General features: G+C 34.1%; 1 protein-coding gene across 1 annotated transcript in view; it reads left to right on the top strand.

The window, feature by feature from the left end:
• The window catches only part of ABCB5 (ATP binding cassette subfamily B member 5), a 135628-nt gene that overhangs the window by 22871 nt on the left and 98255 nt on the right, over nucleotides 1-14502 (top strand). The window contains exons 3-6 of the mRNA XM_032304029.1: nucleotides 1120-1190; nucleotides 3562-3616; nucleotides 5795-5945; nucleotides 10211-10265. Of these exons, the coding sequence (XP_032159920.1) occupies nucleotides 1138-1190; nucleotides 3562-3616; nucleotides 5795-5945; nucleotides 10211-10265 (314 nt within the window). The 5' untranslated portion in view covers nucleotides 1120-1137. The remainder of the gene's footprint in view (nucleotides 1-1119; nucleotides 1191-3561; nucleotides 3617-5794; nucleotides 5946-10210; nucleotides 10266-14502) is intronic.

Raw genomic sequence — 14502 nt, 5'->3', positions numbered from 1 at the left:
CTTATGACCATTGATCCCTGAAAAAGAAATAATATGCCAATGTATTTGTATCATATTTTACTTTTCAGCCACTAAAAAATGACCCGTTGAAATTCATTCCTTCATGGGGGAGCTTACTATTTAAAAGTGTAGAGGTTTTGGTTTTTGGTTTTTGGGTGGTTTTTTTTTTGGTTTTTTGTTTTTGTTTTTGTTTTTGTTTTTGTTTTGATACTTGGATAGTATTTCATTAGTCAGTAATTCTACTCTAGAGTTTATTTTTTTAAAGATTTTATTTATTTGTTTGACAAAGAGAGAGATCACAAGTAGGCAGGCAGAGAGGGGGAAGCAAGCTTCCCACTGAGCAGAGAGCCCGACATGGGGCTTGATCCCAGGACCCTGAGATCATGACTTAAGCTGAAGACAGAAGCTTAACCCACTGAGCCACCCAGGTACCCTCTACTAATATAATAATACTAATACTTCATGGAGTTTAAATCCATATTATTTATAATCATCTCAATATCAGTAATATGTTACATTGCCTAACAAGTGAGACTGAGTCAAAATACATTGCAATGAAATGAAAATTTATGTACATAATTACAATCTTAAGACAGGCTAGGATTCTGAAGTGTCATCCAAAGGAAGAATAAATTATTCTCAATATAATTTTAATGATCAATGGGTTTTCAAAGTATTCTGATTTTTTTGACAGCTATTTATACATGATAGACGCTCAAACTTGCTTATACTTAGTAAATTAGAAAGCCCTCCTCGCTAAAACTGCTGACTAACAGAAATTTGCATCAACTTTTTATAGAGAAAAGTAAGCATGAGAAGTTTAAAAGTTTCATCAATTACAATCAAATAAGTGGCAGAATAGGAATAAAATCCAGTGTCCTGAAAAAACACATTATCTATGGAATCTGGCTTTCCTTTTATTTCATTTCTAGAATTTTTATTAGCTCCAAATCTAAGCCCAGGATGAAGCAACAAAATTATAAATTCAGTGGTAACATCTGAAAAAATAGCTTCCTAACCAGAAACTTCATTTGGGGTGCTCTTAAGGATGTGAAGAATGCTTTATATCAACTAATGATGACATTTTACACAGTCATGCTACATTTCTTAATATTTCAGAAGAATTGAGTTATAAATATGGCAAATTCTGAAAGAGCTGAAGAGATGCATGAAAATTATCAGAGAAATGGGTAAGCTTTGCCTAAATTCTACAAAAAATGTTCTGCAACTTCAAATATATCTTATCCTTTTCAAAACTATAGCAAAAATGTTAATAATTTTTTTCTAAAAAGAGCAATGCCTATTTGCATTTTTCTGGACCTCATCTTAATCACTATTACAACTGGCTTAATAGCAACTTTAGGAAGTGTAATAACTATAGGATTTATTGATTTAGTACTTTTAGTTCTTCAGATCTCTCTTCTGAATTTCTTGTACCTTACCAATATAAGAGGAGAAATACCTGAATATTTTCAATTCAATTCTCTATGGAAATTTTATTGCATGTGGTACAGTTAATGAAAGAAAATACTGGATTCTGATTATTTTTCACTAAATGGATGTCTGTGTGTCTATGTATGTGTGTATATTATAAAAATTTCCTATACCTATAATCCATTAATTTATAGATTTAAAATTGAAATGGTTTAAAGTCTATTTTAATTTAACTTTTACCATAATAATTGTGTTACACTTAGATAGATGAGCTGTAAAATCCAAGAGCCCTCCTTTTGATCTCCTGTTTCATTAATGCAGGACTACAAATAACCAGAAAGAGAGTTCTCACTGTATCTGCCCATGTACTCTTCTCTACTCTCAACTCTGATAGAAGAGAGACTTTCAAAAGACTACCTGAATCTTCCTTCAAAGGCTTTTCATGAAGGTCAATGGGTGACAGAAAAGTTTCCCTGAAACAAAATGTATCAAAAGAGAGCATACTGAGTCTTACTCTTTAAAATCAGCATTTGGGAGACACATGGCTGGCTCAGTTGGAGGAGCATGTGACTCTTGATCTCAGGGTGCATGAGTTCAAGTGCTACATCAGGTGTAGAGATTACTTAAATAATAAAATAAAAAACTTTAAAATCAGCATTTGGAATAATGGAAGAGCTATACAATCTTAAAGCACTTGTCATCTATGAAACATCTCAGAGCAGATTGGCCCAGTACTTAAGTAAATTATTAACCTCAAGAGGAATAAAATTAAGTGACTTGTCATTTACCAAAGCTGACAGAACAATATGTTATAAAGCTGAAGAAAAGAGTCAGAAGTTCATCTTTCTATAATGTATTTTTTATAAAAGTTAATCTGATGACCTCCAGTCTTCCATTAATGTTTAAGAATCTTTTGTGTATGTGCTATTGATGGGAATGCAAGCTGGCGCAACCACTGTGGAAGATAGTATGGAGGTTCCTCAAAAACTTAAAAACAGAGCTACCTTTTGGCCCAGCAATTGCACTACTAGGTATTTATCCAAAGAATACGAAAGTGCTGATTTGAAGGGGCATGTGTACCCCAGTGTTTATAGCAGTAATGTCCACAATAGCCTAACTATGGAAAGAATCCAGTAGTCCAGCAGCAGATGAATGGAAAAAGAAGAGGTTGTGTGTATGTGTGTCACACATACACTGGACTATTACTTATCCATCAAAAAGAATGTAATCTTGTCAGTTGCAATGAGGTGAATGGAACTAGAGGGTGTTATGTGAAATAAATCAGAGAAAGAAAAAATACCACCTGATTTCACTCATATGTGCAATTTAAGAAACAAAAAAGATGAACATAGGGGAAGGGAAGGAAAAATAATATAAGACAAAAACAGAGGAGGAGACAATCCGTAAAGACTCTTAACTATAAGAAACTGAGGGTTGCTGGAGGGGAGGTGGGTGAAGGGATGGGGCAACTGGTAATTGACATTAAGGGAGGGCCCTTGATGTAATGAGCACTGAGTGTTGTATGCAACTGATGAACCATTGAATTCTACCCTTGAAATTAATAATACGCTATATGTTAACTATATGTTAATGGAATTGAATTGAAGAAAAATACTGTATGGTTCCACTTATATGAGGCACCTAAGGTAGACATTCCCAGAGATAGAAAATAGAATGATAGTTGCCTGAAGCTGAAGGCAAGAGAGAAGAAGGAGGATTGTTTAATGATACAGAGCCAGTTTTTCAAAAGAGTTCTGTGGATGGATGGTGGTAATAGTAGCACAATATGAATGTACTTAATACTAATGAACTGTACACTTAAAATTAGTTAAGAGGGTAAATTCTATGTTACCCTTATTTTACCACAATTTTAAAAATTTCTACTTCAGAGGTATGACTTCAGTTGTTACCCTAACTAGTGTAGAGACAGCCAGTGACAACTTACTTTCCCATTGATTATAATACAAATCTTTGTACTATGTATCATTAAGTGTATTTTTAAAATTTCAGTGTTTATGCAGATTTGCTATCAAGAGTGAAATTTGATACTTTAGAACAATTTTAATTAGAAAATTTTGAAGTTATATTCACATTGTAACCTTTCCATTTTCAACATTTATTTTCCAGAAAACCACAAGAACTGCCCAAAGTAAGAAAACAAGTTGTTGGACCTATTGAGATAGTAAGTAAAGTCACTTTAAGAAAGCATGTGTATTGGGCGCCTGGGTGGTTCGGTGGGTTTAAGCCGCTGCCTTTGGCTCAGGTCATGATCCGGGGTGTTCTGGGACGGAGCCCGCTTCAGGCTCTCTGCTGAGCAGGAAGCCTGCTTCATCCTCTCTCTCTGCCCGCCTCTCTGCCGACTTGCGATCTCTATCTGTCAAATAAATAAATAAAAGAAAAAAATAAATAAAAGAAAAAAAATAAAGAAAGAAAGCATGTGTATCCAAAACCTTTAGGGAATTGTCAGTAGTGCTTAAAATGATTGGTAGTTTACATCTATTGGAGGGTAAAGGGAAATTTAAAAAGTTATTAACCAAAATATGATTTCCAATAGGAAAAAATATAATCAAATCAACATTCCCATAATAGAGATAAGAAAAGAAACACAGTATTTATTTATACAATGATCCCAATTTTGCAAAAAAAAAACAAAAAAACAAAAAAAGTGTGTACGTGTATGTGATGCGTAAGTATTGTCAGAAGCTATTTTTTTTATTTTTTTATAAACATATAATGTATTATTAGCCCCAGGGGTACAGGTCTGTGAATCGCCAGGTTTACACATTTCACAGCACTCACCATAGCACATACGCTCTCCAATGTCCATAACCCCTCCACCCTCTCCCGACCCCCCCCCCCCCCCCCCCCGCAGCAACCCTCAGTTTGTTTTGTGAGATTAAGAGTCTCTTATGGTTTGTCTCCCTCCCAGTCCCATCTTGTTTCATTTATTCTTTTCCTATCCCCCAAACACCCCCATGTTGCATCTCCACTTCCTCATATCAGGGAGATCATACGATAGTTCTCTTTCTCCGACTGACTTATTTCGCTAAGCATAATACCCGTCAGAGGCTATTTCAAGTGGTGGGGAATTGTGAGTGACTTTTACTATTTTGTGTTTATATTTCAGTATTTTCTAATGAGAATACATTGATATAAGTTGCTTTGTTATTTTTGAAGTGTATAAATTCTTTTGAAATAAAAATAATTATCTAAATATTTTATAAAACCTATACATATAAAAGTATATGAGTGCATTTCTTCAGGATTATGTTCAAGGAACATTTTCAGGAATGTGTTCCCAAAACAACTCCTCTCCCTACTCTAATCTCAGTGTTAGCCTGGCTCTCAGTGTCATTAGAAATTTACATGAAACAGTACCTGCTTTTTCAGAAATCAAGTTCTAAAAAATGTGGGACATAGCAGAACATGACAAACTTTATCAAAGAGATAACACACTATTCTGGAGGAAGGTAGAGAAGCAGATACTCTCTTCTCTGTAGTACCAAGTACAATACTCTGGCAGTTACTTTGTAAATATTTATTAGCAATCACATGAATAAATGGAAAAACATTAATTTTTTTCAGTCTCAACTCATAAAATATGTACTAAGTTCGTCTTGCTATTATACAAATCTCATTTTATTTCAGTACCATTATACGTTTTATCTTGACTTCTCAGTAAGATAATAATCCATATTTTCAAATTTTGTTCATGTTTTCGTTTGAAATTGTTGGGATCTGCTACAGAATAGAATATAAAGCAATAAGTATTTGGCTTTCAGTTATTTCCTTCCTATTCTAAACAGCTTTGCAAATCGTTATAAACCCTTATTTAAAGAATAGATGTTGTCCTGGGTAGAAAAAAATCCAATGAATTTAAAATAATAATGAAAAATAGGATATATTACATTTGATGAACTAATTTTTACTACATGGTTACTGTTCACTGCGCATAGTTGTATCATTGCTGTGATGCTGATACGCCTAAGGAGTTGAGAGTTTAAAGTTCAGCTGTCCATAAGCCAAGATACTGTCAGTGCAGTGTTTTCAGAATCAGCCAAATGGAAGGACGTTTCTGATTCATACCCACATCTGATCTGACCTGTGTCAGAGATGTCACAGATGTATAATTTGTACTGATTTTGCTACTTTATATTTTTCAACACTTCTTCAAAATGCATTGTAAATCTTTAAGATCAGGGATTTTTTTTTTACTTTATTTACAAATACCTTTCCACAATTTTATACATTTATTTAGTCTCCTAATTTATAAAATAACATTTACTCGATGACAAAAACGTAGGCTCATTTTGGTTTTGTTTTTCATAGCTATAATGCCACCATGTTTTGTTTTCCTCAGTTCCGCTTTGCTGATGGACTGGACATCACACTCATGATCTTGGGATTACTGGCATCACTGGTGAATGGAGCCTGTCTTCCTCTAATGTCGCTGATTTTAGGAGAAATGAGTGATGACCTTATTAGTGGGTGTCTAAGCAAAACCAATACAAGTGAGTACAATATTTACTTTTCTGTATTTCTGGGCCTTAAATAAAAGCCTTAAATAAAACAGAGAGCTCATAATACAGATTTTTGTATTATCAAAGAGTTTCTACATAATATGTATATAAGTCATTTATTCTTCTATGTTACTAGGGACAAAAGAGCCAAAATTTGTCAAAGAAACAGAATCAGTAAGATATGAGTGTGTGTGTGTGTGTATATTTCTAGAGATAGAGACAGAGAAAAAGAAATTTATCTTAAGGAATTGGTTCATGCCGTTATGGCAGCTGCGTGTCCAGAATTTGTAGGGTGGGCCAGCAGGCTGGAGACCCAGGAGTGAACTGCTCATGGTATATAAAAATCATCTGAGACTGAGTATACCTCACCTTTTCTCTCTAGGAAATTAAAATAATTTTCATGAGAAGTGATGATTATAACATGATTTAACCAAAAGCTCAGGTCATTCCAGGGCACTGATCTATAATTCACCCTTTAAAAAGGAGCAGCCAAGAATGACATTAATAGTATGTCATTAATAGTTTCATTAATAGTATGTATATATGCATGGCATTGTAGAACGTAATGCAGCAAGGAAGCCAAACTGAACATGCAGAAAATTATGGTACTGGAGACAAAAACCCTGAATAAAGATAGGAGGGAAATCTAGCAATCAGATGTGGGTGAAAAAGGGGTTCTGTTTTCCCATAATTATAAACGTCCTCCATATATCTTACCTTCATTGTATCCTATTTCAAGATCATGTCCTTAAAGGTAACGTTCTTTAGATGTAAACCCAGCAGTTCTATGCACTGACATACTAAGTATCCATAGTCTTTTTTTATCTGATGGATATTATAAATTTTAGTAACTCCCTGATTTTATATGTTTTCCTCCAAATTAACACAATTAACACAGTAGAAAAATCCCTGTGGCTATTTATTATAACTGAGGTAAATGTATCATTAAAACCTGGACTGTCTTGGGATGGTCCACTCTCACCACTGTTGTTCAACATAGCACTGGAAGTCCTAGTCTCAGCAATCAGACAAAATAAATAAATAAATAAAAATTAAAAGTATCCAAATCAGCAGAGAAGACATCAGACTTTCACTCTTTGCAGATGACATGTAGGAAACCTGAAAGACTTCACCAAAAAATTTCTAGAACTGATAGAAGAATTCAGCAAAGTCAAGGATATAAAATCATTGCACAGAAGTCTGTTGTATTTCTATACACTGACAGTGTATACAATTGCACCAAAAACCGTAAGATACCTAGGAATAAACCTAACCAAGGAGGTAAAATATCTGTACTCTAAATGCTACAGAGCACTTATGAAAGAAATTGGGGAATACATAAAGAAATAAAAAAATATTCCATGCTCATGGATTTGAAGAACAAATATTATTCAAATGTCATTGTTTCCTAGAACAATCTACATATTCAGTATAATCCCTATCAAAATACTACCAGTGTTTTTCACAGACCTAGAACAAACAATCCTAAAATTTGTGTAGAACTAGAAAAGACCCCAAATAGCTAAAGTAATGTTAAAAAAAGAGAACCAACTTTTGTAGCAACATGGATGGGACTGGAAGAGATTATACTGAGTGAAATAAGTCAAGCAGAGAAAGTCAATTATCATATGGTTTCACTTATTTGTGGAGCATAACAAAAAGCATGGAGGACATGGGGCGTTAGAGAGAAGGGGGTTGGGGTAAATTGGAAGGGGAGGTGAATCATGAGAGACTATGGCCTCTGAAAAACAATCTGAGGGGTTTGAAGTGGCGGGGGGGTGGGAGGTCGGGGTACCAGGTGGGGGGTATTATAGAGGGCACGGATTGCATGGAGCACTGGGTGTCGTGAAAAAATAATGATACTGGTATGCTGAAAATAAATAAATGAATGAATGAATGAATGAATGAATGAATGAATAAATAAATAAATAAATAAATAAATGAAAGAGAACCAAACCTGGAGGCATCACAATTCTAGACATCAAGCTATATTACGAAGCTGTAACCATCAAGACAGTAGGGCACTGGCACAAAAACAGATGCATAGATCAGTGGAAAGAATAGAGAGCCAAGAAATGGACCCTCAACTCTATTGTCAACTAATCTTTCAGAAAAGCAGGAAAGAGTGTCCAATGGAAAAAGGTCTCTTCAACGAACGGTGTTGGGAAAATTGGACAGTCACAAGCAGAAGAATGAAACTGGACCACTTTCTTACACCATACAGAAAAAGAAACTCAAAATGGATGAAAGACCTAAATGTGAGACAAGAATCCATCAAAATCCTAGAGGAGGATACAGGCAGCAGCCTCTTCGACCTCACTCGCAGCAACTTCTTGCTAGACCTGTCTCCAGAAGCAAGGAAAACAAAAGCAAAAATGAACCACTGGGACTTCATCAGGATAAAAAGCTTTTGCACAGCAAAGGAAACAATCAACAAAACAAAAAGGCAATCTATTGAATGGGAGAAGATACTCAAAAGTGACATATCAGATAAAGGGCTGGTATCCAAAATCTATAAAGAACTTATCAAATTCAACACCGCAAAACTAAAAAATCCAGTCAAGAAAGGGACAGAAGACATGAAGAGAGATTTCTCCATAGAAAACATGCAAATGGCCAACAGACACATGAAAAGATGCTCAACATCACTTGGAGTCAGGGAAATATGAGTCAAAACCATTAATGCCCCCTCACACTGGTCAGAATGGCTAAAATGAACAATTCAGGAAACAACAGATGTTGGCAAGAATGGGGAGGAAATTGGAACTCTCTTACACTATAGGTGGGAACGCAATCTGGTGCAGCCACTGTGGAAAACAGCATGGAGGTTCCTCAAAAAGTTAAAAATAAAGCTACCCTATGGCCCAGCAATTGCACTACTAGGTATTTACCCAAAGGATATAAAAGTGCTGATTCAAAGGGGTACATGCATCCCAGTGTTTATAGCAGTAATGTCCACAAAGGCCAAACTATGGAAAGAGCCCAGATGTCTAGTAACAGATGAATTGGGGGAAAAAAAATATATAAATATATATATATCATCAAAAAGAATGAAATCTTGCCATTTGCAATGACATGGATGGAACTAGAGGGTGTTATGCCAAGTGAAATAAGTCAGTCAGAGAAAGACAAATACCACCTGATTTCACTCATATGTGGAATTTAAGGAAAAAAAAAAAAACAGACAAACATAGGGGAAGGGAAGGAAAAAATAAGACAAAAACAGAGAAGGAGACAACCCATAGAGACTCTTAACTATAGGAAACAAACTGAGGGTTGCTGAAGAGGAGGTGGGTGGGGGAATGGGGTAACTGGGTGATGGATATTAAAGGAGGGCAGTTGATGTAATGAGCACTGGGTGTTATATGCAATTGATGATCTCTAAATTCTACTCCTGAAAATAATAATACACTGTATGTTAATTAAATAGAATTTAATAAAAAAAAATTTTAAACCTGTACTCTTTTTTTTTTAAACATAAGCCTAGCTTTTATATACTATACCCCCTCTGTGTCCTATTTAACTTTAAATACTAATTTATATCCTCTTGTTTTCCACCTGAAGGCTAATCTTTCAAATGTCCCAGTCTTGTTTGAGCAGAATAAAACCATCACTTCCACCTCTGGATCCTTCATGTGATGATCTCCTGTCTCCAGTTATTAATTTTTAATATTTTAATGATAGAAAGATTAAGGACGTGATTCTGTTTATTAAACAAATGGAGCCACCAATTCACTGAGTAAATACTTAACTGCCAACCATGTCCTTCTCTCCAAATTAATGAGTGAAAGGAGGAGGAAAAAGAAACTTAGCAACCCTAAGTCAATATGCTTGGGAATATTCCTTTTGTTAGAGCTGCTCTATAATAGATTCCCTTACCAGCTTTAGATAGGATGGTCAGTACATAGCAACTGATACTGCTTTGAATTATAATTTTTGATTTTGCTTAAGGCTTCAACAGGTTTTTTGAATTTCATTATGTAGGCTGTCAAATGTGGTAAACATGTAAAGAGGTTTGGTAAAGGTTTAGATAAATACATTGATATCATTGGTATATCATGACATATTATTAAAGAGACCAGAGATTACTATTTCAAATTTTAGTTTAAAGATTAGAAAGTTAACATTATTATAAATCTAAGATAATAAGTTCATTTTCTTGAGAATATATTATATTTGGTTTGGAGTGCTATGTATGAAACAGTGTGGTCAATTATGAATTAATTGCTTTCAAAATTTAAAACACTGTTTTACAGCAAATTACCAGAATTGTACTCAGTCTCAAGAGAAGCTGAATGAAGATATGATTAAGTAAGTCCAAAAAAAATGTTAATATCATGTGTATTGCATGCTGCTTTATTCAGTACTTACAAGGAAGAAACTGGGGTTTGGTGATGAATATCACATGTAAGTGATTAAAGCAAATGAGTCCTTTTCTTTAAATATATTATTTTTATTTAAAAATTAAATATACATAAATTTTTCTTTAATTTGAAAGGTTCATATGTAGGCTCATTTGCTTTAAGTTGTATTTGACAAAATTTTCATGAAAATAAAATTCATTTTGGAATTTGCATTTTTAGGCCAATTTTGCATTCTAGAACTGAAGGTACATATCCTAAAGGCAAAAGAATTTGTTTTTCCTTTTTTTCCAAATTATTTTCCTTATGAACCTTATAGAAAAATGCTATTTCTATACACTTTAAAAACCAAAGAGTCATGTGCAACAAATACTAAAAATAATAAAATAATTTTAAAAATTAAAATAATAAAGTTTTATTGACTAATTTTGGAGACTAATTTTCAGACTATTAAAGTAATGTTGTATTCATACTAAAAATGATAAAATCTGGGGGCGCCTTGGTGGCTCAGTCATTAAGTGCCTGCCTTTGGCTCAGGTCATGATCCCAGGGTCCTGGGGTTGAGCCCTGCATTGGTCTCCCTGCTCAGTGGGGAGCCTGCTTCTCCCTCTCCCTCTCCCCCTGCTTGTAGTACCTCTCTCACTGTCTCTCTCTCTCTCTCTGTTAAATAAAGAAATAAAATCTTTAAGGTAAAATAAATAAATAAATATTTTAAAATCGGAAGTAAGTAATTTATAAGGACATTCAGTTTTTGTAGTTTCTGTATTCAACAGTATCATTTCCTTTGTCATGTGTTAAGTTTATTAACACTTTAACTGCATTACTGTATTCGCTGGACTTTCATAATATCTCATTAAAATTATGAGAGTTTTCGCTATAGACCTAAGAGATCCCTCATTTTTCTCCAAAAAGTGAAGCCTGCGTGTTGCACAACCCAAGGGACACTTACAACATTGCAGTGAAGCTCTCTGGACCATAATTCTTGACCTGCACTGTCCAGTATATTAGCCACAGCTACATATGGTTACTTAAATTTGAATCAATTAAAACAATAAAACCTAAGTATTTAGTTCCTCATTCCCAGTCACATTTCAAGTGTTCAGTAGTCACATTTGGCTGGTGCCATCTTGTATATCACTGATAACAGAACATTTTCTTCATCACAGAAAGTTTTATTGTACAGCACTGTTCTATGCAATGTAAACGGCGCCCTCTCCAGTTGTACTTTGCTGGAGCCTCAGCTTTCTTTGAGAGACAGCTGGTTTTTAGCAACCTTTACATAGAATTTCCTTATATTGGCTCTTTTGAAAATTTCTGGTTAAAATCCAGTGTATTTCCTTCCACTGAATTCTGTTTCTACAATGTCAAACTGGGGTTCTGATGTATAATCATGAATTTTGAGTTTCTTACAAAGTTCCAAGTTTGGAACTTTTAAATATAGGAACATCCATTAAAAAAAAAACAGATTAAAAAAAGAATAAAATGAAAACGCATGTCTATGTACAATTATTAGAAGGTCACAAAATCTACCAAAAAAATTCTTAACATTTATACTATAAAATCTGTTATGCTGTTGTTTCTCAAACTGGTGTTCTTTTTTGCAATATTTGGAATACATGAGGAAAACAAGTTTCCGTGGTCAAATGGGTTTTGAAAATGCTGTATATAACAGCCTCCTCTTGGATACATACAGTATAGATAAGTGTAGTAAAACTCCATTTACTCCAAGTTATTAAACCTGTTTGAGTATAAAACCCAATTTTTTTCCCCAAACACCTGCTAACAGCTGGTGAAACTAATGTTTTGATGTAACATTTTGGGGAATCATTGCTTTATATCTTTTTTTTTGATGAGGAAAAGGTAATACCTCTTTCAGCTATAATCATCAGGAACCAAAGAATTTTATTCCACCTTTTATTTTCCAAAGACAATAACTTATAGCTTTATGTAAGTTTAACATTTTATTTTATTTTTTATTATGTTCTGTTAGCCACTGTATAGAACATAATTCGTTTTTGATATAGTATTCAGTGATTCATTAGTTAAGTATAACACCCAGTGTTTATCACAGCATGTGCCCTTAATACCTATCACCCTGTTTCTCTCCCACCCCACCCTTCTCCCCTTTGAATCCCCCAGATTTGGATTCAACAAGAAAATATTCAACTATTTTCAGAGTATTTGGTAAATAAAGCAAGGATACAGGTTGAACATTAAGTTTAACGTTTTAATGTTCAACCTGTGTCCTTGTTTTATTTACCAAAAATTCTGAAAATAATTGAGTATTTTCTTGTTGAATCCAAATCATAATGACTAAATAGTACCAAGATTATTGCTGGTAAATATGATGCCTCCTCTTGCCTCAAGAGTTAATTAATTAAATCCATATGAACTTCTAAGCAACTTGCTCCCTCCCTTCTACTACTTCTGATACATCTTTCATAGTCTACTTTAAAGGGGCAAACTATATGACCATGGTTGCATTAGATTTAGTTCAGTTGCATTTCATGTAAAATCCATTATAATAGTTGTATAACCATGATAGAAGTTATTTCTCTCACCTAAAAATATCTGAACATAGGTAGTCTATGTTCAGACTACCTGGGGACTTGGCACCCTCTGTCTTTGTACTGGTCCTATCACCACATCTGTTTTAGCAGGGCATATTGCCACTTCAAATAAAATGGAAGTTCTGTTATTTAGGAAGAAGATAAAATCGGATATCAGCCAATACCAATTTCTGCTGCACCATGTAGTGGCCTAGAATAATTCCCAAATTGTGTACAGTGGGACTATTAATAGGTGATATATTGTAAAAGGAGATAGATGTTCATAGTTAATTGGTCTGAGACAATTGAACTGAGTTGAAGAACAAAATTAAACAATTTCCTTACATTTTTAAATTTTTTTTTGTTATGTTCCTGTATATTATCAGTTTCCGAGGAAGAATGATGCTAGGTATACAGGGTTTCCCAAATCTACTTGAGAAATGTTTTTCCTCAGAAATACTGGTAAAGTGATTCAGATTTTACATTCAGGATTCAGATCATGGATTCAGGATTCAGATCGTGGGCTATGCCACTTTTTAACTACAGAAGCTGTTGGGTAACTTCTGTAAGCTTTGGTTTCTTCGTATGTGACATGAGGTGTTAATACTTCCTAAAGATTCAGTAAAACTCAGATGTCAAGGGCTTGACATAATATTTAACACAAATAAGTGCTCAATAAGTGAAGCCATCAAATCAGCCTTAATTTGCAAGCAGTTTTGAATCAGAAGACTTAGACCGTGAAGTAGTCTCATTTCCTGATGCAAAATAAAATACTTGGGCTCTGGGACTACTGATGTTTGTTCTTTTGGGACTACTGAGGTTTCTTTTCCTGGGTCCCAGGTAGTTTGGATGTCTGATTACTGGATAAATGAAGGGTTAGTAAGTATAGTATCTTCCTTTCAAAATAAATTGAATGTGTTGCTTTCTTTGTTTTTAAGAAATAATCTCTTAAAAAGTGCATCAGTTCTTCTGTAAAATTATTTTAACTACTTTTTCTGATTAAATGCTTAATAGTTTCATTGTAAATCATGTAAAAAGGCACAAAGAAAAATAAATCACTGATAATCCTGCCATTAATATATAATGAGCATTAGTTTTAGTTTACATTATTACAACTTTTTTACATGTATGTGTATGCATATATAATTTTAATATAATTAGAATTATACTGTTTGCATGATTTTAATAGCTTTATTGAGGCATAATTTCCTTATCATAAAACTCTAAGTCTTAACTGTACAATTCAATGAGTTTCAGTAAACTGACAGAGTTGTGCAACCATCACCACAATCCATTTTTAGCCTACTTCTACTACTCTGCAGAGATCCCTCTTTTGTAGTCAATCCCCATTCCCACACTCAGCCCCCAAGCAACCATTTACCTGTTTTCTGTCTCTAAAGATTTTCATCACCTGGACTTTGTATGTGTGTGGAAACACATAAAATGTAGGGTATCTGGCTTCTTTTCTTATTAGCATAATGTTTTTGAGTTTCATCCGTTTTATAACATGTGTCAGTAATTTATTCCTTTAATTGCTTAGTAGTAATTCATTGCTGGGGTACACCTGCAGTATTTATCTGTTCACTAGTTGATGGAAAATTTGAATGTTTCTGGTTTGGGGCTGTTTATAAATAATGC

Source organism: Mustela erminea, chromosome 11 (genome assembly GCF_009829155.1).
Source record: "Mustela erminea isolate mMusErm1 chromosome 11, mMusErm1.Pri, whole genome shotgun sequence".
Classification (NCBI taxonomy): Eukaryota; Metazoa; Chordata; class Mammalia; order Carnivora; family Mustelidae; genus Mustela; species Mustela erminea.
The sequence above is the reverse complement of the archived record's forward strand: the minus strand, read 5'-3'. Positions and strand labels throughout refer to the sequence as shown.